This window comes from Aedes aegypti, unplaced genomic scaffold (assembly GCF_002204515.2).
Source record: "Aedes aegypti strain LVP_AGWG unplaced genomic scaffold, AaegL5.0 Primary Assembly AGWG_AaegL5_hic_scaff_1426_PBJ_arrow, whole genome shotgun sequence".
In the NCBI taxonomy this organism is placed as follows: Eukaryota; Metazoa; Arthropoda; class Insecta; order Diptera; family Culicidae; genus Aedes; species Aedes aegypti.
In genome coordinates, this window is record NW_018734863.1 from 1 (window position 1) to 25,434 (window position 25,434).

The window sequence follows — 25,434 nt, forward strand, 5'->3', positions numbered from 1 at the left end:
TGTTGGCCCATCGGCCAAACACAGTGATTTTAGCATTGGGCGTACATGTTCTCACGACCATGATTTCGGTCGCGATTTGTTCTAAGTGTTACGTCTGTTTGTCTGTGATAAGAATAACAGTTAGTGTAAAAAATCACAGCAGAATGCAAGAGAGACAGATATAAATAAATATTCTTTATGAAGTGAAATTTCACATTTTCATAGATAAATGTGACGAATGATTGACCAAATTGTAATGTTTATACAAAACAAACTCACGTTCATCGGATAAAGATAATGTTGATTTGGGACATGATTAAACGTACACTTGGCTGCAAATCGTTATATGCATAAATATTAACGAAAGTTTCGAACACTAAAAACAGTATGAAGTCAAAACGAGCAACAAGAACGACATCAAATTCGGTTACATTGATCATCGTGGTCTTACGTCACCAGTTCGTATAACTCCATAGGGATGTACCCATATAGTTTTTCGGGGCCTCCAAGAGTATGAGTTGTTTTGAATCATATTTCTTACAAAAATATCACTATCTCACCACAGACAAACAGACGTAACAGCTAGAATAATTTTGATTTTAAACATAGTCACGTGAACATTTACGCCGAATGCTAAAAATACTTCATTTGGCCAACCGCGAACTAGGTGGCGGTAGTGGCCAAACGTCAAACTCACAAAAGCGATGCAAGCGACACGATTGGCCCCGATGTGGGGTATTTAGAGGTGCGGGCGAACATCAAATCAGTATTTGTGATAACATCAGTTTTGAAGTCGTAGTTGTGCAATGCCAACTTCGGCGAGCCGAATGTTCACGAAGCAGCCGAAGATGACGTCACGTTGAGAAAACCGCGAACAAAATTTTTCGCAGCCTTGTCGTCACCATCAGCTGATCGTTTGTTTACATCTTTTTCGTGACTAATACAAGCAAACACATACTAAGAGCCGGACCTGTTATATATGACATTGGATTGGCCCGTCAACCAACTACCAAATATTAGAATTGGGCGCTATTCTGCTGTGCGATGAAAATAATTAGAGGGTTACGTCTGTTTGTCTGTGATCTTACTCTAACCAATTTTGGAATAATCGAAATATGCTGCGTTAAACTGAACTATGTGTAAAACAGCCCAAATAATCAGCCCTTCATTAAGACCATTTTCGAAACCATATTGCGAATATTTTGTAAAATTTTACTTTCGTCGAGTTAGTTGTGCGCCGGCCAGCTACGCGCCTGTTGTGTGGAATGAATGCTACCGTTAAGGGCAGATTTGCTCTTAGCAGGGAAAATAAGCGCACTGTCCATGATAAGAAATTCACCCTGGCGCATAACTGTTTGACAGTCACAAAAAAGAGAGAAACTAAAATATCGCGTCTCCAGTTGAAAGCCGGAATCATCGACACGCGAAAACCGATTTTTCTCTAAATCTATGCGTTGAACCTAACGTCGGGCGTAGTGCGCTGGACAGCGGACGTGGTATATTATGTATCCGGTAGAAATCAAGACCAACATTTATTTATAATTATTGTTTTCTCGGGCCCCGTGCGTCGCAGCTTACATGTGAATAGTGCGCTGTGTTCATAAAAATCGTAAGAATGCAGCGCCACACTAAAAAACTGATTTCAAAATGTCGCGAGTTGAGGCGCGTCGCGAGTCTCACTGGCGCGATCCGGTTTGGTGGCGGTGCGACAATACTACGCAGCGCACCTTGCCCGACGTAGCTCCGACGCATGGATTCGGAGAAAATCCATTTTTCGCGTGTCGAAAATTCCGGTTTCAAACTGTGAGAATAATATAACCTCAAGAAGCGCAATATCCTTTTTGAACCAGCCTAAAGGTTAATCCAACGTCAACACTGCGGTCGTGTCTTGCACACAGCCATCGAGTCAATTACATGTAGCGGACCCCCAACGTGCGAATCCCCACTGTATCCCTTATCCAGCTTTTTTAAAAGCGCTAATGGCTGCCGCAAACAGCACTCATTTTCTGGTAGGGATCAGTTGATTTTGACGTTTAGCTTGGGTCGTTTTATACAAGGGTGGAGGGCGGCTGTCAACTGGGAGTAAAATTGAAAAGCCGCCAACCTATAAGTCCCAGAACCAGTTTTAAAGGCTTAACGCGAAAAAGTTAAAATCATTCTTCGCAAAATTACAGGTAATCACCCGGATAAAAAATACAATACAAAAACAATATAACGTATTGAAACAGTACCATTCAATATATTGGAAATACAATACAGTATATTGGAAAATGACAATACAATTACAGTACAATATATTGTTTTTGAACAGTTCACTGAATGGTGTATGAGATTTTTGCAATATAATGTATGGGTGGTTAAGTATCGTAACAATACAAATATAGATATTTTCTCATACAAACATTTTGAAAATACAATACGATATATTGTTTATGTATTGTCTTGGTAAGCAATTCGAGTATTGTTGTACAATACAAAAACAATTCAACAAACTGTATCATGGTTGCATTCGTCGTTACAGCTAATGTCACAGTGTCCCTCTAAAAAACTACTTATTTTTACTTTTAAATATTTTCCCCCCAACATTTCTTGCTTTTGAAACTTGTTTTGTTTATTTTCTTTCAGCAAAGCTACATACACTGAACTCAATCTCCAATTGGAATTTATGTGCAGCACCCATAGATTTTTGCAATCAAGCTTGGCATTTGCAATTAATTAGTCACGCACATAAAAAACAAAAAGTTTTGTCACGCCATTCTTAAATGCAGTGCACACATAAAGCAAATGCAGGTGCAACTTATTTCAAACGGTCACGCTAAATATTTTATCTGTGATCGCGAGTAGTAAATAAATGAATTTAGTCCCCGAAAAAAATTACGATTTTCTTTTTGTAAAAAAATGATGATGAAAATCAAATTACGGCATACAGTAATGCACATTTATTTAAGGGAGAATAAAAGTTAATACATATTCTACGGGGATCCAGTTAGAAATCCACGAAATAGTAAATTATCTGGTCGTGTTGATGTTAGCAGCTACGGGGGATGATACCAACAAGAGGTGGGAGTCTACGAGTGCTGCTGAGAATATGGGACGACTGTGTTCTTCGATTGCGTCCAGCGCATCGCATGATTTAACCACATAGTCATTGCATGAGCGGGATACATGTTCATTGGAGTTCATCGTCTTAGAATTTGATTCCGACGCGATTGCATTTTTTTTGGACAGCTGTAACATAAAAAAATAGCTTATTAATCTGTAATGTTTCAACCATTTTATAATACTTACAACTATTCTTGCTATCCCAGATATAATACACTGAACATCCACATATTTGGCTGAAATGCGATGTGTATTACTGTTAATGATAATACTTTGGGAAACTCGTACAGTAGCAGCGAAGAAATAAGATCGGCGATACATTTTTGCAAACCGTTGGTATACAAGTTTGTGCTCTTCAAAAATATTGGCAGCTTAAATAGGTTGTACTAATGTAACCTTTATAATGCATTGCAATGCTAGTGGTATATACATGCATAGACTTTGAAATTTATTGTCCACAAATAAATTTAAAAGTGGCACATAAAAGATTGTTGGAGGCAGAAAACCTGCTTCTATATGGTTTTCGCACATAAATTATAATGGAGTTTTAATATCAGTGTAGAAAAAAGCAACAGTTGTTTTACGCGAAAATAGGAATTTGACCAAAATTGTAAGGTATAGAACCAATTTAAAAACAATACAATGTTCTGTTACAATATATTTTATTGTTTTTGAATTGTATATCAAAACATGAATAATATTGCTTCGACATTCAATTACAATACGCTGTATTGTATCCAATACGTTATATTGTACATTAATGGTTTATTCATTCACTGAATGATACGTTTTTATCCGGGCAATGCGCTTGAAAGAAATTGTTTGCAAGCAGTTATTAGCTACTTGCTACTGCAGTGCGCTGTTTGGCAATTTAATAAGAAAATTCTGCTAAATTCCCAAAATAGATGTTTGCAAGAAAATTGATTACGCCTTCACCATTGTTTGGTCGTTATTTGTATGGTTGTTTACATTTTAGAACCAGTGACATGTTGGGGTAGCAATAAAGAGCCGCCAGTTCCACCCTTGGTTTATATTGAATGGACCCAAGCCAAACGTCATATCGATAGCTCCCTACCAGAAAGTGAGCCTGTTTGCGGCAGCCATTTCGCTCAAGAAAAGTAAAAATTTCTGCGGAAGAAATGGTAAAGAAATTTCTTACAGTGAGCTCCATTTGAAATGACATTTCTTTTCAACTGCGTACTGCGATCAAAGAAAAATGCTTTTCTTGACCATTTCTTGCAAGAAATTTTCCACGCATCGAGATAGGCGATTACTTTTCTGTTGAAGTGCATGCATTGATAAAAAATACCTAGTAATGTCAACCATAACTGCATATTTAACTTTACCATGCCACAGTATGGTAACAATAAACACGTATTATTTGATTTTTACCACATTATAGTAATCATTACTATGGCTTAACGCCAATTCAAATGGTAAATTTAACTACATATTTAGTCAGCCATCCATACAAAAACTGTCAGTTCCAAGTTTAAAGTTCGTGCACGACTTCATAATTATAAAAGAATTGAAAATAAGGTACTTTCTTCAAATTGTTACTTTAGAAGCTCGAAATTCAATTATTTGATTTTAGAGGACGGAGCAAGCCAACTGAAGCAACTGGAGAACGATAGAGGAGACTAATCCACACCGACAATAACGCCACCCTTCCACCACCGGTTCAACTAGCTTCATCTGGGACCAACCGGAAGAGGTGGAATGGAATGCGAGGGCTGCGGGACATCACCGCGTCGAACGATAGACATCTGCTGCCGGAGTTCGGCAATGAGATCCACAGATTCCCGTCCGGAGGGTGAAAGCGCAGAGATGAGATTACCGCCTGATGAGCTGAAGTGCATGTTAGATCCCCTTGTTTGGGATCGCAGCTGCTAGCGGTCTACATTTTCATGAATTCACCGGGACTAACCGGAGGGTAGAAATGGTTTCAGGCGGTTCCGGAGGTTCTCACGATGCATAGTTGTTGAGGTTGGCTACTGGTGGCTAGAGTGATGTTGGCGCTATCACTCTGCCCACCAGTAGCCAACCTCAATAGCGATGCATCGCGAGAACCTCCGGAACCGCCTGAAACCATTTCACCTCCTCCGGTTAGTCCCCGGTAAATTCATGAAAATGTAGACCGCTAGCAGCTGCGGTCCCAAACAAGGGATCTAACATGCACTTCAGCTCATCAGGCGGTAATCTAATCTCTGCGCTTTCACCCTCCGGACGGGAATCTGTGGATTCCATTGCCGAACTCCTGCAGCAGATGATTATCGTTCGACGCGGTGATGTCCCGCAGCCCTCGCTGCTGCAACAGCATCAGATGCAAATCCAGTTGGAACGGCAGCAAGTTACGGTGTAAGCTGTGACTCTCGCTCTCGCATGTTCTGTTGAAATCAAGTGGTAAAAATGTTTTAATTTCACCCTCGACATGGTTGGCGTTACTATGCTTTTCCTTTCAGTGTGCACTCAGGTGGAGAGGCACTTCTAGCGGAAATGGGTAAATTTTTGACCCATTAAAGGGTAATCGCAAACCACCGTGCACTGCTCATAAAAATGGGTACTTGGAATCCATTTAAAGGGTACTTCCAAGTTAGCGTGTAGTGAAAAAAGCATTTTCGTCTCTTTGTTTACACCGTGGATAGGTCCTGTAAATGTTTGAGTTGTTAAATATTTAGTTGCTGAAAATTATGTCTCAACGAAATTTGACGGATTTGTATTCCATGCTACGAAATAATGTTGTGTATAATAAACATTTATATACGGATACGGTAAGTTTATTTTTATTTTACTGTTTCTGCAATGCAACCCCCCGAAGTATGCGCTACACTCAGGCAAATTAATTAACGAACTTCATAAATTTTCTCTTATCCCGGATAAAAAATACAATACAAAAACAATATAACGTATTGCAACAGTACCATTCAATATATTGGAAATGCAATACAGTAAATATATTGAAAAATGACAATACAATTACAGTACAAAATATGAGCCTATGCATGCTATAAAACGTTTGACTTTTACTGTGCGCCCTGTTTTCAAGTTTCCCGTGAGAGAGAGCGAGACAGCACCAACACACGGCGCACAGTAAAAGTCAAGAGAACAAAAGAATTTATGGCACGCGCAGAGGCTCATTGTTTTGAACAGTTCATTGTATGGTATATGAGATTTTTGCAATATAATGTATGGGTGGTTAAGTATCGTAACAATACAAATATAGATATTTTCTCATACAAACATTTTGAAAATACCAAACGATATATTGTTCATGATTAGCAATTCGTGTATTGTTGTACAATACAAAAACAATTCAACGAACTGTATCATGGTTGCATTCGTCGTTACAGCTAATGTCAAGTGACTTCTAAAAAATTACTTATTTTTACTTTTTGAATATTTTTCACCCAACATTTCTTGCTTTCTGAACTTGTTTTGTTTATCTCTTTCAGCAAAGCTACATTGAAAAAAGCAACAGTTGTTTTACGCGAAAATAGGAATTTGACCAAAATTGTAAGGTATAAAACCAATTAAAAACAATACAATGTTCTGTTAAAAATATTATATTGTTTTTGAATTGTATATCTAAACAAGAATAATATTGCTTCGACATTCAATTACAATACGCTGTATTGTATCCAATGCGTTATATTGTACATTAATGGTTTATTCCATTCACTGAATGATACGTTTTTATCCGGGATGAAGCCTGGAAAAAATCTATAAAAACGGATTTCAAAAGTCTAATATGGATTTCATACCATTGAAATGGGAATCATAATCGAAAAAATAGTTGAATATAATAAACGCCTACAAATTTTATTGCGCCCCTTATGAATTTCATTGCTATTATTAGTCATTTTCATTGAAATCATGATTATAATCAAGTAAGAAGTTAAACCTAATGAACAATTACACATTTCAATGTTTGCCTTATGATTTTCATTGATGTTATTGGTCTTTTTCATTAAAATGATAAATAATCAAAATCGAGAAAATAATTGAGCTTAATGTATTGTGCATCCCGATAAAAATCAGAAAGAGCGCTTCGCTCAATTTCCACTTCTTTATTGTGCATCCCGATAAAAATCAGAAAGAGCGCTTCACTCAATTTCCACTTCTTAAGCAACGAACTTAAGTCATTGTGACATCCATGAGCAATCTATGTTCAAACTATCGTTGAAAAGAAAATATTTCTGTTTTATATCATATCGGTCATTCGGTGATCTATCGGATCATATGCTTTCTAACAACAGGCATGTTGATACACTTTCAGTTCATCTCTGTCCGGTAGAACGGGATTCATATCCCCAAAACTACAAAATTGATTTTCATTTATGAAAAGCAAATAGTTGCACCTTAAGCACCGCCAACAAATTTTCAATCGGAAGGATTTTGGCGCGCTCGAACTGACAAATCCTCCGTTGTGGTGAAACTTCTTCCGCCGACGTGATGTCGGACTGTTTTCAAAAACAGTCGAGATAAAAGCCGAGCCGGCAGAGCAATGACAGTTAGTTTGTTCAAAACCAAGGGGGTGGCATGAGCCAATATTTACCAACCCAACATCAATTCAACATGGCGTCCAGGGTTCTTGTTTTGATTATTTTGGAAGGACAAAACATATGTTTTTATGGGTAGGAGACATCAATGATACCTCGCTGATGCGTAAAACATTCAACAAAATGATGAACAAGTGAAAAGCCTCATCAAATACGACGATTCAATGCGATATATTTATTTGCCAGAATCTAGCACTAGCAGCACATGAGCCGTATGCTCGAAAATCAGGAGCAAAGTTAGGGCAAACCGACCAGAAAGTAGGTACCAAAACGATGTGAGGAAGAGCCGAAATGTATGCAGGATGACATTCGTGTCAGTCCCCTGTTCAAAACTTCGCTTCAGTCCAACCGGCGAACTCCAGATTGGTGCTGCGAAGTAATATTGACTTCGCAGCACTAAGGGTTCATTCAAATATTACGTAACGCAAAATTTGCCAATTTTCGACCCCCTCCCTCCCCCACGTAACAGCTTTTGTATGGAAAATTTTATATATTTGTATGGACCGTAACACAATGTAAGACCCCCTCCCTCCCCCTGTTGCGTTACGTAATATTTGAATGATCCCTAATCTGGAGTTCACCGGTTGGACTTCCGAAGCGAAGTTTTGAACGAACTAACTGTCATTGCTCTGCCGGCTCGGCTTTTATCTCGACTGTTTTTGAAAGCAGTCCGACATCACGTCGACGGAAAAAGTTTCATCACAACGGAGGATTTGTCAGTTCGAGCGAACCAAAATCCTTCCGATTGAAAATGTGTTGGCTGTGCTTAAGGTGCAACTGTTTGTTATCCATAAATGATGACCAATTTTGTAGTTTTGGGGATATGAACTGAAAGTGTATCAACATGCCTGTTGTTAGCAAACATATTTTGCATCCGGTAGAAATCAAGATCAACACTTATTTGAAATTATTATTTTCTCGGGCCCCGAGCGTCACAGATAATATGTGAACAGTGCGCTATGTTCTTAAAATCGTTAGAATGCAGCGCCACACTAAAAAAACTGATTTCAAAATGCGGCGAGTTGAGGCGCGTCGCGAGTCTCACTGGCGCGATCCGGTTTGGTGGCGGTGCGACAATATGATCCGATAGATCACCGAATGACCGATATAATATTGCGATTTTTTTACCACTTATGGTGGTAAGCTCCATCGCAGTTAATACGCCAATCGCGTATTATCCTCGATTTTATTATAGTAAAATCGAGGGTAATACACGATTGGCGTATTAACTTCGATGGAGCTTACCACCATTAGACTTTGATGATCTGAATTTCGTCTTTCTCAGATTTCTCCTTCGATTTCGCTGCCCCTTTTCGATCACCGCCGCCCATGCAATTATCCTGATGTTCATGACAGTTTACTCCGGCCGGCTCAGTGTTTACCATTTTCTCTTTGTTCTCACCAGCTGGTCTGGTTTACATAACAAAACCAGCTGGTCTTCCGATGTTTACACGTTTACAGTCATCGTCATTGTTCTAACATCCAGCTGGTGGTCGAAACTAAAGAGTCTAAATTATAAAGAGACGAAATCTGATCATATTCAAAATAAATCAGCTAGCAACTATGCCAAATCTATTACGCAGCACTGCCAATATTGAATCCCACGCTAAAAGTGGGTCACAGGTTTTATGTGTTGAGTTTTCACAGGTTTGGGTAACGAATGAAAAATTGACTGAATGTCTGGAAAACCAATGTAATGAGTAGAGCATTCAACCGACACTCAAGTCTTCAGAAAATATGCTACTTCAGAAGAAGCAAAATTTTCGTGGGAGGTAACATTTTTGTGTGAGTCGTTTTCAGCTTGTGTGAAAAAGTGTTTGACAAGTCTCCTGCTCGATTGGAATGACATTGACAGTAAACTTGGAATTCCAATTGGAACATTTCGCTTCTTTGCTTATAGTTTCTTTAGTCGAAACCAGCTTGTAGTGACAGAAATCAAGGATGAAAGGTAAATGGTGTTTGAAAATGTACCATCAGTACATCATTGGCAGCTTCTCAATTTCGTCATGGAAGTCTAATCATTCGTGAAAATTACAATATAAAACAGAAATATTTTCTTTCATCGATAGTTTGAACATAGATTGTTGTGAGTTTATCGTGTGTTACCTTAAGGCGAAGTAGGCCGTCATTGAAATTTGTACGCGTCGTTGATGATTGTTGCTAATTCATCTCACGATTTCGAATCAAAGAAAATCAGTTGGTTTTGCACTGACACAGCTGAAAAAGTATCAGCATACTTTATGCATGTAAGTGCGTACGGTGATACTTTTTCAAGTCAATATAAACTATCAAGACTGAGTTTTATCACTTTGAAATGCAAGCTGAAAAATCATCATTATTGCCAAAACGAATGACGGGCTACTTAGCCTTAAGTTCGTTGATAAAGTAGAGGAAATTGAGCGAAATTCTCTTTCTGAATTTTATCGGGATGCACAATAATACAGGCCATAGACATCGGTGAATGATTATTAAACAATATGATGCATCCGCAGACTGTAGAACAAAAATCATTAATTTTTAAGATGACTTTCAGTACATATCCGTATGACAATGTGTTGATAGTTGAACTTCAACAACATGGCATTTCTGCCATATCCCAAATCAAAAATCATTCAATTATAGTTTAAAGTTTCATTTGGAAAGCAAATGGTCCTAGAATTGAAATCATCCTTGTCAATCAAAACAAAAACATTGCGGCAACAGCGGGATTTAGCATTTCTCCGCGGGTTTCGCAGGTAATTGTCCCTTCTTTATTGTAGTATTATAAAGTATATTCACTTTGTATCTTTTCATTATTATCAAGGGGACCAAGAACAACTCATCGCCCTTATCCAGCGACTTTGGTGTGGGTAATGCGGACACTTAATGATCGCTTCAAGCAGATATATTACAGGCAGCTCATTAGTGTGTTGATTGTTAACAAGCGTAATCCATCCGCTCCACAGATTTTTATATGTATGTATTGTCATAATAATCAAAATAAAAGATGATTTGTCGATATTATGAATGATTACATATTTTCAATTCGATTTCTTTAAAATCCTAAAATAGAAAGCAATGTGGTTTGTTTATATACGTGTGTGATAATCACTCAATTTTAGGCATATTTTACTTGAACATAAATCATTTTTAGACTGGATGATTATGCGATGCGATTTGTAAACAAACGATTTTGACAGCGATGAAAATCATCTTGATTATGTCTGAAAATAGGTATGGGGCTCGGATGAGGCAAACATCATTCAATTGATAGCGGGAGATTTCGTTCAGTGTACCAGAAAGCGATCTTCTTTGTGCCGGCCATCGCCCATTGCACGGTGACGTCATCAGAAAATCGCTCTCTTTCCCTCCTCCGAGAAATCTGAAAACAACGGTGCCAGTTCCTGTCAAAGTTGACAGGTACTGGCACCATTGTTTTCAAGTTTCGTTGAAGACCGAAAGAGAGAGAATTTCGCCGTGAAATGCCTAATAAGCCATTTTACGAAGCCTGATCAAATGACAGGAGACCTGGGATTTTTCAATCATCGTCGTCAGTTTTCGCGATGATGATGGTTGATGACTGTGCGCATTTCTAGCGTAGCTTTTCATCCAGGCGAAAACTTAAATGGAGAAAAATTATTAAAATATTTCTGATCACAAAAGTGCTTTTTTATGTGCAATATGGGTAACAAAGAGGTAGCTGATACAATAACTAGGTGTAATGTTGCAGTAACGAACATTTTTGGATCTCATATTTGTCATTTTATCCATGTCCTCGTTTGGTAAGATGAGGCGTTGTTGAAAATCACGCTGGATTTAATCCCAGGTCTCCTGTCAATTGACGCCGTTGCGGCGATCAGCTGTTCCGAAACGTCTCGTAAAATGGCTCATTAGCGCTCGTAAAAAGCTGGATACACAGTGATCTTCACGGAGAAATCAAATTACCCAAAAAATAAGTTCTTTTTACTCAAATTCGGGTAAAATGCATTTAGTTTTTACCCACGGTTGGGTTGTTTTGCGCCTCCCGCAACAGCAATGTTGTCAAAAACAGAGAGAGACGCTCCGACCCAGCGTCGAAGTTCAATGTATCGTGGTTTTGCCTAATGGTGGAGAAGGACTACGAATGGATACCGGTGATGCATCACTTTGTAATTATAACACTTTGCTTTAGTTCTAAAGATGGTCACGGAAGGTGAACCTTCTTCATCAATGTCCGAAGTTGGAATCGTCTTTATTCAATCATATACTTCAAACGTAAACATAACAATCAAGAAAAGACCGAAAGTTCCTGGTTCATAGTTTACCAAAACTAGGTTAAACAACATCGGCACCAAATTCCAATGTGTCAAATATTTATAAACTTTCGCGTGGTGTTGTTCCACACATGCTACGTTTGAGTAACATGTTATTGAACAAAACGCACTTCAGCGACTTCCTATGAATTTGATCAATTCATCTACTAATATTGAATACATTACTCAACACCTTCCCCTTTTAGGAGAATGATGTTATATCATTCTATGACCAAGTACTTTTTGTCTTAAATTTTTATTAGTCGATTTTTGTGTACAATTTGGTTTTGATTTGTAAGCATATTTTCTATAGTAACATTTGGGTCTATAATATTTTTAACAATGTATGGTCCTGAATATAAAGCATCTAATTTTTTTCTATTTTCGACTGTCAACCCTACTTTATCTCCTACTATTATTTCAATCGGTTTTACATTTTTTTGATTTTGTATCGTTTTCAATTTTGTTTGTTCCAAATAGTCTTTAGCTCTGTTGTAAGCAATTTTTAATCTGTGTTGAAATTCTTGATGGTAATCATCTACGTTATAAATTGGATTTATTTTTGTTGATAATAGTTCCTTATTATTTTTTTCTGATCTGCCAAATACTAGTTCAAAAGGTGTATAATTTGTTGAGAAATTTGGCGTTGTATTATAAGAGAAACAATAATAATTTGTCCCTTCATCCCAATCATTTCTGTGTTCATTGGAAAAGATTCTTAAATATTCGTTTAAACATTTATGATTCCTTTCCAGTGAGCCAATTGTTTGGGGATGATATGCTGTTGAGGTGATATGATTAATTTCAAAAAAATTGTTTATTTTTGTAAATAATTCGTTTTTATATTCTGTCCCTAAATCTGTTCTTATTGCCTTTATTGTAGTTCCATATATCAACATAAAATGTTCAACTATTGCTTTTGCGATTGTATGTGCTTCTTTATTTGGTGTTGGAATAATGACTATGTATTTACTAAGATCACATTGTATTGTGACTGCGTATCTATTGTTGTTTATTGTTTTGACAAATGGTCCAACGGTATATATACTTATAATTTCAAATGGTTTAAGTGGTGTAGTTGTTTTAACAAATTTTTCACAAGTTTTTTGCTGGTTTTTATTCATTTTACACGCGTTACATTTTCTTACGAACTCTGCGATTGTTCGTTTCATTTGCTTCCATTCATATTCTTTCCTAAGTTTTTTATATAATTTGTTCTGTCCTATATGACCTCCGGTTGGTGTGTTATGGTTTTTCTCGAGAATCTCGGATATCATATGGGAATCAATAATTATTTTTGGTCGTTCAAATAGTACGATGTTTAGTTTTTTGAGTATTTTGCTTGCAAGTTTCTTCAATATATCGACGTCTAATAATTTCATAAACGTTGTGTTAACATCAAGACCTATTTTGTGCATGCTTTTATTTTCAGCAGCTATTTCAATATCTCGAACCATGTACTCTAATGCGACAGGTTCTTGGAGACAAATTCTGTACTCTCCTACTAATAGAAGAGACTTCATGTAGTTTTTATTCATAATATATACTACACATTGTACGAATTTCTTGTTTCTTTTTATAACTTCGATTTCAAGCTTTGGAATACCTCTAACCTCCTCATTTGACAACGAGTCATACATCTTGAGTTGATCAAGCTGCAAGGTGACTGTTTGATTTGGGTTTGGGTTGTCTTGTTCTTTGACCATGCTTCTAGTTAAAACGAACATGGATTTTAAATCATCTGAATTCAACTTTATTCGTGATAAAGCATCAGCGACTATGTTTTCTTTTCCTGCCATATATTCAATTGTAAAATCGAATTCTTCAAGATCCAATCGGATTCTGGTTAGTTTAGAAGTTGGATTTTTCATTCCAAACAAATAAACTAATGGTCTGTGGTCTGTTCTAATTTTGAATTTACGTCCATATAAATATGATTTAAAGTAATTTATAGACCAGTGTATAGCAGCTAATTCTTTTTCAATTACAGCTTTGTTCTCTTCACCTTTTGTAAAAGTTCTACTAGCAAATGCTATAGGTAGATCTTTTCCATTGTGGTTTTGAGACAAAACTGCACCACATGCGAAGGATGAAGCATCAGTGGTTAAAGTAAAATCTTTCGAAAAGTCGGGAAATTGTAAAATTTGAGGTGAAAGTAGTTTTTTCTTCAAATTTTCAAATGACTCCTGGCATTCTGATGTCCATAAAAATTTTACATCTTTTCGTAATAATTTATTTAACGGTCGTGCTATTAAAGCAAAATTTTGAATGAATTTCCTATAATAGTTACAAAACGCGACGAATCTTCTAACTTCATCAGCATTTTGTGGTGCTGGATATTTTTCGATGATTGAAAATTTTGCGTCATCAGGTGTTATACCTTTATCTGAAATTTTGTGACCTAAATATGTGACTTCACTTTTGAAAAAATCACATTTTTCAGGATTTAATTTTAAATTGTACATTCTTAAACGTTCGAAGACATTTTCTAGATTTCTAAGATGATGATTTTCTGAACAGCCTATCACAACAATATCATCTACGTAAATAAATGCACATTCCGGTGATAGTCCAGCCATTGCGATAGTCATCATCCTTTGAAAACTATTAGGAGAAATATTTAGTCCAAAGGGTAATCTTGTATATTGATAATGACCATCGCTAGTGGAAAAAGCAGTATACTTTTTTGAATTATTTTCCAAAGGTATCTGGTGAAATCCAGACATTAAATCTAATGTAGTAAAATAGCGTGCTCTACCCAGTTGATCAAGAATGGTTTCAATCCTTGGCAGTGGAAATTTATCGGGTAAGATTTTTCTATTCAATTGACGAAAATCTATAACTAGACGCCATTTTTTACCAGAGTCAGATTTCTTTGGTACTAATAATATGGGTGAGTTAAAATGCGGAACAGATGGTTCAATGATACCATCATCGAGCATTTTCTTAACTTGGCTATTTATTTCAGTTTGTTGGGAATGAATCTGTTTGTAGTTAGGAATGTAAACGGAGGTATTGTCAATTAATTCTATTGATTGTTCGTAAAAATTATTTGCTGTTAGCCTATCCTCTGATATATGAAATACATCATTATAGTTCATCATCAATTTGTAAAGATTTTTCTGAGTTTTGTGTGAAATATTCCCAATTTTCACTTTAGTAATTAATTCTTCAATCCTATTACTATGCTTAATGTTCGAATTTGAGACGTTCATTATTTTATAACAACTTAGTTGTTCTAAAGTAGGTTTGAAGGGTTTTACTACTACATGCTCATTTAATGTATTAATAAATTTTACGTAAGGATTTTTCTTATTTATAATGGAGTTTCCTATAAAAATTCCATGCTGAACTTCTTGTGAGCAGACAAGTAGTTCATCTTCTTCATTATCTGGAACGTCAATTCTTTTCACCATTTCACATCTTCCAGGTATAATAAATTTTCCATCTACGTTATCTTCTATGGGAATGGTAAAAACTTCGTTACTTATACTGATATTAAGCAACCATAAATCATAATCTATTGTACAACGATTATTTACAAAAAAATCTCTTCCTATTATACCATCTGTCGGTATTGGAAAGTCGTTTTCAACTATGTGAAAAATTTGATCTATCATATGTTCACTAATATTTATTGTACTTTTGGTACTACCTAGAGAGGCTATTGTACCTTCACCTATACCTACTATATTACAATTTTGGTTTGGGAAGTATGTTTTGGTGGGCTTAACACATTTCGCTTTGATCACTGATATATCAGAACCACAGTCTACAATAAATGTACACTGAGTGTCTGACAGATCAGTTTTGAGCAAGACAAAATTTGATGCTGAAACTCTTATTGAGTACGCCCGTACTGTACCTCTAAAAAAGGATTGTTTGTCACTTGTTGTTGGTTTGATTGGTTTGTTGATTGTTGTTGACTAGAATTTTCCTGTGCAACATACACACGAGAATTCGTACCTCTTCTACCTCGGTTATTTGATTGATGACTGTGGTTTCTATCAGGGAAACTGTTTGTTTGCGGTCGTGGCTGATACTGGAAACGATTTGCAGTATTTGTGTTTCGTCCCCTATAAGTTGATCTTCTACCTCGATAAGTAGAAGTTATCATCCTAGGCTGGTGATTTGAAAAGGTTGGACATGGTTGATAACGTGGTTGGTGGCCATTGGTCCAGAAAACTTGTTTCTGTTGACTTTGATCAGCCTCCAATTCAGTTACCTTGGTGATTGCAGAAGTAAGGTTTTCAAATTGTCCGGCTTTAAGTATTAGTTGGATTTCGGAGTTCTTTACTCCATTGGTCAACGCTTTTACGGCAGCTTTAGATGCTAACCTGGTTGCGGATGCTAATGGAACGTTTTCTGTTAAATAAGTTTTTTCCAACTCCAAAGCGAGTTTTTCAATTTTGTCAGTAAAATCTACGATAGTGGAAGTCTGTCTAGTTGCGTTCAATTTTGCAACTACAGCTTCAGGAGACTGCGTAATTCTGCATCTCTGTTCCAAACTTGTAATGATTTCGTTGACAGTTGCAGGAGCAGCATTAACAGCTGATCGTGCTTTGCCTTCCAATCTTGAGAGTATCACCTGAATGGCGATAGCTCTATTATTATCGTTTACCATCGTATCAATAGCTCTCAAGGCGGCGGTCGTACCTTCAAGCTTATCTGCATTGCCATTGAATTGAGGCAAAAGCGTAGCAATAAGCTTCACAATTTCCATATTATTTGCCATGGTAACTTTTCGACTCCCTTTTTTAAGAATTTCAATTGCAAGTACTATTTGTGCTACTTGTTTGAACTTCAACAGATGAATACCTGTATCAAGCCTGGTATCAATAAAAATTTTAATCTGGCTGTAAATATCACGTACAGCTTTGGTTAAAAATCTTTGTCTTGTTTCATCAATTAATTGAAATAATTCTATAAGATTGTCATAAATTTGTCGACTTTCACTTGCTTTAGCTTGCAAAGTACTCTTTAGATATTTTCGGTTTGGACACTTTTTTAGATTTCTCAAAATATTGGAAAGTTTTTTAATTAATGGATCGATATCTTCATCCATTGAATTTTAAAACACGAAAAACCATTACACACTTTGTTCAAAGATTACCGGTTTTACACATTTACAATTTAACACCTTTAACACAATGATTTATACTACGTCAAACGCATTTTACAAATTTACAACATATTACTTAACACTATCTATTTCTACTAACCTTTGATTATAATTATCCACTCCATTACTTTGTATGTGTAGTTTGATGCGCTCAATCCTGGATCAACAACAGCCGTATCAGCAACAGTAGCGGGTTTACAGTTAATCATTCTACCACTCAACGGCTCTACCGTGGGTTGTGCGGGGGACTCTGCTTTGTTGATGCCTTTGGTTCGCAATGATGTGACGCTATCCATAAGCGCAGTGTGGTTGAATTTGACGATATTGTTAACTTTCGCGCACTTCGCGATGACATTACGATTTTCACACTCTACCACATTCGCTATAGCGATTGCAACAGCTAATTTAAATGATTCAGTTCAATGTTCAAACGTTTTGCACTTTATTTGCGGTGCTTAATGCTTTAAGAGTTTGCTTCTTACAGCATTTCCACATCATTCTCACTAATTTTAATGTTAATAAGGCACTCGTTATAAATAAAATTATCCACAGTTTTATATCGTGCTGGTTATGAAGCTGTGTGCTAATTTGCTGATTTTCAATAATAGTGACTTGCTGGTCACCTAACTGTTTAACGTGTGTGTTTTGGTCGTTACTTTCCGTATTTCCCATTTCGTTCGTTTAGGTGGCACTTTTTTCGAACGAGGCCGGGCAATGGAATCGCACTTTAACTGTGTCGGTTACAGGTTGTGGATGGTAATGTTTTCTCTGGCAATGTTCTTCGCTTCACTTTCTTACGCGAACGTAATTCTTCTTGCTTACCAATGAGCAAACAGATGGGCGAATTTAGCCTTATCGGTCACTTCTTTCTGCTCGATTATTAATTGCATTACTATTTTACACATTAATGCCATTAGTACAAGTCCAATAATCAGTACCACACACGGCACTTTGCCTGAAGGCCGCCAATTATCGGTCATGACGAATATATTTTTTGGTTACCGATTAATGGCACATTTTTGCTCACTGTTACACCAACTTCACTTTTTCGATAACTACGAAGACTGTAGGCTTAGGGCACGTGTCGCCATATCGTGGTTTTGCCTAATGGTGGAGAAGGACTACGAATGGATACCGGTGATGCATCACTTTGTAATTATAACACTTTGCTTTAGTTCTAAAGATGGTCACGGAAGGTGAACCTTCTTCATCAATGTCCGAAGTTGGAATCGTCTTTATTCAATCATATACTTCAAACGTAAACATAACAATCAAGAAAAGACCGAAAGTTCCTGGTTCATAGTTTACCAAAACTAGGTTAAACAACATCGGCACCAAATTCCAATGTGTCAAATATTTATAAACTTTCGCGTGGTGTTGTTCCACACATGCTACGTTTGAGTAACATGTTATTGAACAAAACGCACTTCAGCGACTTCCTATGAATTTGATCAATTCATCTACTAATATTGAATACATTACTCAACACCTTCCCCTTTTAGGAATAAGTCATATTTGGGTTCTTTCGAGTTTACCTAACGTTAAGTTGTTTTAACCCATCACGGAGACTTCGAAAGCTAACGCTGGGTAGATTTTTTTTGCACTGGGTTATTTGTTTTGCCGTTGTCAAATGAAAACAACCTAGCGATTGGTATAAGCCATTTTACGAAGCCTGGTCAAATGACAGGAGACCTGGGATTTTTCAATCATCGACGTCAGTTTTCGCGATGATGATGGTTGATGACTGTGCGCATTTCTAGCGTAGCTTTTCATCCAGGCGAAAACTTAAATGGAGAAAAATTATTAAAATATTTCTGATCACAAAAGTACTTTTTTATGTGCAATATGGGTAACAAAGAGGTAGCTGATACAATAACTAGGTGTAATGTTGCAGTAACGAACATTTTTGGATCTCTTTTTTGTCATTTTCTCCATGTCCTCGTTTGGTAAGATGAGGCGTTATTGAAAATCACGCTGGATTTAATCCCAGGTCTCCTGTCAATTGACGCCGTTGCGGCGATCAGCTGTTCCGAAACGTCTCGTAAAATGGCTCATATATCAGTTTACCCAAGAACTTCGCTCAATTTCCTCTTCTTTATCAACGAACTTAAGGTAACACACGATAGACTCATCGTGGCATCCATGAAACAAAGCGTTATATTGACTTGATTGACATAGAAGATCTGAAGACAACATCGAAATTTTGTTTGTTTTTTTTTTTTTTGTACGCAGGTAATTTTAGATATCGTTTCCAGATCTTTTATATATTATATCTATCAAGTTAACTTTTAGCTATCAATATTATATTTTTTTGTAAGCTTTTTTCGCCTGCTCGCGTTGTTGTTCCGTACAAGAAAAGTGGAAATTTCCTTGACAGAATTGATTAAATAAATTTCTTTAGCGAGCTACATTTGAAATGACATTTCTTCACAACTGAATAGTGCAAACTAAGACAAATGATTTACTTGGCCATTTCTGAAAAAATCCCACGCGTCAATATATTTGAACATTTTTCTATAAGCCATTTTACGAAGCCTGGTCAAATGACAGGAGACCTGGGATTTTTCAATCATCGTCGTCAGTTTTCGCGATGATGATGGTTGATGACTGTGCGCATCTCTAGCGTAGCTTTTCATCCAGGCGAAAACTTAAATGGAGAAAAATTAATAAAATATTTCTGATCACAAAAGTGCTTTTTATGTGCAATATGGGTAACAACGAGGTAGCTGATACAATAACTAGGTGTAATGTTGCAGTAACGAACATTTTTGGATCTCATTTTTGTCATTTTCTCCATGTCCACGTTTGGTAAGATGAGGCGTTGTTGAAAATCACGCTGGATTTAATCCCAGGTCTCCTGTCAATTGACGCCGTTGCGGCGATCAGCTGTTCCGAAACGTCTCGTAAAATGGCTCATATATCAGTTTACCCAAGAACTTCGCTCAATTTCCTCTTCTTTATCAACGAACTTAAGGTAACACACGATAGACTCATCGTGGCATCCATGAAACAAAGCGTTATATTGACTTGATTGACATAGAAGATCTGAAGACAACATCGAAATTTTGTTTGTTTTTTTTTTTTGTACGCAGGTAATTTTAGATATCGTTTCCAGATCTTTTATATATTATATCTATCAAGTTAACTTTTAGCTATCAATATTATATTTTTTTGTAAGCTTTTTTCGCCTGCTCGCGTTGTTGTTCCGTACAAGAAAAGTGGAAATTTCCTTGACAGAATTGATTAAATAAATTTCTTTAGCGAGCTACATTTGAAATGACATTTCTTCACAACTGAATAGTGCAAACTAAGACAAATGATTTACTTGGCCATTTCTGAAAAAATCCCACGCGTCAATATATTTGAACATTTTTCTATAAGCCATTTTACGAAGCCTGGTCAAATGACAGGAGACCTGGGATTTTTCAATCATCGTCGTCAGTTTTCGCGATGATGATGGTTGATGACTGTGCGCATCTCTAGCGTAGCTTTTCATCCAGGCGAAAACTTAAATGGAGAAAAATTAATAAAATATTTCTGATCACAAAAGTGCTTTTTATGTGCAATAAGGGTAACAACGAGGTAGCTGATACAATAACTAGGTGTAATGTTGCAGTAACGAACATTTTTGGATCTCATTTTTGTCATTTTCTCCATGTCCACGTTTGGTAAGATGAGGCGTTGTTGAAAATCACGCTGGATTTAATCCCAGGTCTCCTGTCAATTGACGCCGTTGCGGCGATCAGCTGTTCCGAAACGTCTCGTAAAATGGCTCATTCAGGCGCATAGTCCTCAGAACACTTCAAATGATTTAAGTATATTCATACAGAGGACTATTTCTTTAATGCATAATAGGTTTATAAAAAATACAAATCAATAATATAATTAATTAATTCAAATATAATTTATAAAATAAATGAATTTCAATTTAAGTTAATGAATCATTCAAATTGAAGTTTTGAACAAATTATTTGAACAAACTTATTATGAAATTAGATTAAGGTGAAGATGCATCGAAGCCAAACCTCAAATTTTCAAGAACATAAATCTATAGAACTAAACATCCGTTCAAGCTGAAAACTTAATCGATTGATCACCACCAGCGTGTGATCAATCGATTAGGTTTTCAGTTCGAACCGCTGCACTGTCTGGTTCTCTAGATTTGTGCTCTCGAATATTTGAGGTTTGACTTCGATGCATATTCACCATAATCATTTCAGACTGATTTCGCTTTGTGTAAATGAACATTATTTTTTACCATCATTGACATAAATTTTCTCACTGTGCGCTAAAAATAGCTGACTGAACTCAGCTTGGATCTGCACTAAACAGCAGCTGAATATTGCGGCGCTCATTTTAAATCCACATTCAGCGGCGGCGGTAACGCGCAGAAGATATGCGCGCAATTCAATCACAACGTCAAAATTCAAGTAGGCTTGGATTTTTTTTATTCTTCAAAGACGCAAATGTTTCAAATTTACTAAATCTGAAACATTTGGTGATTTACATTATCACTGCGACGGTATATCGATATTTTCAGATAATCGCATTACGTGGATTTATCTTGCAGAGCACAATAATATGCTTGTTCAGTTGTTGATTAGCGTACCATGTGTTGATTAGGCGATGTCGAATAGAAGCTCAAACATGATCAATATTCAGCTATGTGAGGTTTATATTTTGCACTGGGCGATTTATTCATCAATTCTAGGATGGCGCAGATGGCAAGGCATACCGCTGACGATTGAAAGGTCTCGAGTTCGAATCCAGTATCCAGGTTATGGTTGTTATATCATAATAATTGGGTATACTATATTTGCAGCGCCTAGAAAAATATTTTTTTGTTTTTTATTTGTTTTTAATTATTTTTGGACCAGTCGTATAAAAGCTGAACTAAATGCTTGCAAAACGTATTAAAAGCTGAAAAATAAAGTTGGAATTCAACGACATGCTTTAAAGTTTCTCCAAATTTGTGTGAACAACGCCTGAACAAAGGTTGGCCATGAAAAATATTAAAATGTTATTAAACATGATGCTGAATAAAACTGCCATAATGGTGTTTGTTAAATGAGTGAATGTTAGTTGGGCAATCTCCATATTCCTCATTTTGAATGATTATTAAACAATATGATGCATCCGCAGACTGTAGAACAAAAATCATTAATTTTTAAGATGACTTTCAGTACATATCCGTATGACAATGTGTTGATAGTTGAACTTCAACAACATGGCATTTCTGCCATATCCCAAATCAAAAATCATTCAATTATAGTTTAAAGTTTCATTTGGAAAGCAAATGGTCCTAGAATTGAAATCATCCTTGTCAATCAAAACAAAAACATTGCGGCAACAGCGGGATTTAGCATTTCTCCGCGGGTTTCGCAGGTAATTGTCCCTTCTTTATTGTAGTATTATAAAGTATATTCACTTTGTATCTTTTCATTATTATCAAGGGGACCAAGAACAACTCATCGCCTTTATCCAGCGACTTTGGTGTGGGTAATGCGGACACTTAATGATCGCTTCAAGCAGATATATTACAGGCAGCTCATTAGTGTTTTGATTGTTAACAAGCGTAATCCATCCGCTCCACAGATTTTTATATGTATGTATTGTCATAATAATCAAAATAAAAGATGATTTGTCGATATTATGAATGATTACATATTTTCAATTCGATTTCTTTAAAATCATAAAATAGAAAGCAATGTGGTTTGTTTATATACGTGTGTGATAATCACTCAATTTTAGGCATATTTTACTTGAACATAAATCATTTTTAGACTGGATGATTATGCGATGCGATTTGTAAACAAACGATTTTGACAGCGATGAAAATCATCTTGATTATGTCTGAAAATAGGTATGGGGCTCGGATGAGGCAAACATCATTCAATTGATAGCGGGAGATTTCGTTCAGTGTACCAGAAAGCGATCTTCTTTGTGCCGGCCATCGCCCATTGCACGGTGACGTCATCAGAAAATCGCTCTCTTTCCCTCCTCCGAGAAATCTGAAAACAACGGTGCCAGTTCCTGTCAAAGTTGACAGGTACTGGCACCATTGTTTTCAAGTTTCGTTGAAGACCGAAAGAGAGAGAATTTCGCCGTGAAATGCCTAATTAGCGCTCGTAAGAAGCTGGATACACAGTGATCTTCACGGAGAAATCAAACTACCCAAAAAATAAGTTCTTTTTACTCAAATTCGGGTAAAATGCATTTAGTTTTTACCCACGGTTGGGTTGTTTTGCGCCTCCCGCAACAGCAATGTTTTCAAAAACAGAGAGAGACGCTCCGACCCAGCGTCGAAGTTCCATGGAATAAGTCATATTTGGGTTCTTTCGAGTTTACCTAACGTTAAGTTGTTTTAACCCATCACGGAGACTTCGAAAGCTAACGCTGGGTAGATTTTTTTTGCACTGGGTTATTTGTTTTGCCGTTCAGTTTACCCAAATTTAGGGTATCCCACGGAAGAGTCGAATTGCGTCAAAAGAAGTCAAAGTTGGGTTGATTTGCGGCTCCGTGTTCGTAGCCAGGATGTCCAGGGCGATAAGTGAATATCGCCCACTGTCAGTTGTGACAAATGTGAAAATATCAAAAATATAGACCATTGCTTTGTTTAATGTTTGTTATGGTTTGATTATCAATTTTTGATATCGTCAAATCAGCCAATAATGTGCCAAAATGTTGAAGCACATTCAATATTACAATGGTTTTGGAAGGAGAGCAAACTTTCAAAAGCATCCTGCAAGCCTCCAACTGATTGCATAGTTATTTTATTGCGTCGCTTCTTCGATTACGGATCATAAACATTAAACAAAGCTTCGCATTATGATTACACTCTCGATTCAATTTAACCGAAAATGGATAAACACATCAAGATGTTGACTACGCTAGAAGTAAGGAAACTATTGCAGAAGATTGATTTTGCTGGGAGCCCGCCTTGATCTTCCAAAATTAATTTCGACGAAAATGATGCAGTTTGCGAGTAAAGGCTCCCCCAAATCAACGCGATTTTATACGGCGACAGCGACAAAAAACTCGCCGCCATTTCGCTGCAGTTGAGCGTGTCTAAGACATAGCTACGTGATTTCGCAGCGATTTTCGTCTCTCTGGTCTGGATGGTTCCATATAAGAGTGCTTGCAGCTACAAAACAGCGATTTTTTGATGCTGTCGCTGAAACAATCGGGCTGAGTTGAGGGAGCCTTAATTTTTTTTCTTTTTTTTTTTAATTTCTTTATTAGTATCATTCCAAATATTACATTCATTTCTTATATATAGGTGTTCTGCGTTATTAGAAAACACTATCATCCCAATTTGGTGAAATAAATTTAAGATTTTATTAACATTTTGTTAACAACATATTACATTTTAGGCGGCATCCATTTATTACGTAACGCTAAAATTTGAAATTTTTGACCCCCTCCCCCCCCCCCCTCCGTAACGCTTTTTGTATGAAAAATTTCAAATTTTTGTATGGACCGTAACGCTTGAGCCTACTCCCCCCCTCCCCCTAGAGCGTTACGTAATTTGTGGATGCCGCCTTATTTGCCGTAGCAGTCCAGATTTTTTACAGGTGAGTTGATTTCACCTGCTTATAAGAGAAAAAAAACGCTTAAAATTTACTTAACCTAACTTAACCTAAATATATAACGCATTAATCGTGGCAATAGAAGATTGTAACGATTTTTGCCTGAAATTATTAATTACTTTATTTGACATTTGTTCCAATGTTTCAACATTGGATATTCTATGTAACTCATTGGTACTATACCAGGGAGGAAGCCTCAGAATCATTTTCAAAATTTTATTTTGAATTCTCTGCTGAGCTTTCTTCCTGGTATTACAACAGCTAGTCCATATTGGTACAGCATACAACATGGCTGGCCTGAAAATTTGTTTGAATATCAAAAGCTTGTTCTTAAGACAAAGTTTTGGTTTTCTATTAATAAGGGGATAGAGACATTTTACATATTTATTACATTTTGCTTGAATGCCCTCAATGTGATTTTTGAAAGTTAAATTCTTATCTAGCAAGAGCCCAAGATACTTAACTTCATCTGACCAATTTATTGGAACCCCTCCCATCGTGACAAGATATCTACTTGAAGGTTTTTTATATCACCAGCTGTTATAAAACATGTACCGTTAGTAGTTAAAATGACAAAAAATCTAACAAAATTTGCACCAAATTAAACTTAAATATAACAAACACTGTTACAATTATATCAAAATTATCACAGACTGTGTTGCAAGAATGTTACAAAATAACAAAATTATTGCAAACTATGTTTCTGTTTATGACATCGGATGTTATTTGCAACAAACTTATAAATGCGATGTCAAAAATATAACAAATGTTGTTATAAATGTGTTACTAAAAATATAACAAGTTGAGTACAA

General features: G+C 36.5%; 1 protein-coding gene across 1 annotated transcript in view; it reads left to right on the plus strand.

Annotated features, from left to right (window-relative positions):
* Positions 1–5,668: 5,668 nt before the first annotated feature.
* LOC110680456 overlaps positions 5,669–25,434 on the plus strand; it is a 61,507-nt gene continuing 41,741 nt past the window's right edge. The window contains exon 1 of the mRNA XM_021856260.1: positions 5,669–5,852. Coding sequence (XP_021711952.1) covers positions 5,772–5,852 — 81 coding nt within the window. The 5' untranslated portion in view covers positions 5,669–5,771. The remainder of the gene's footprint in view (positions 5,853–25,434) is intronic.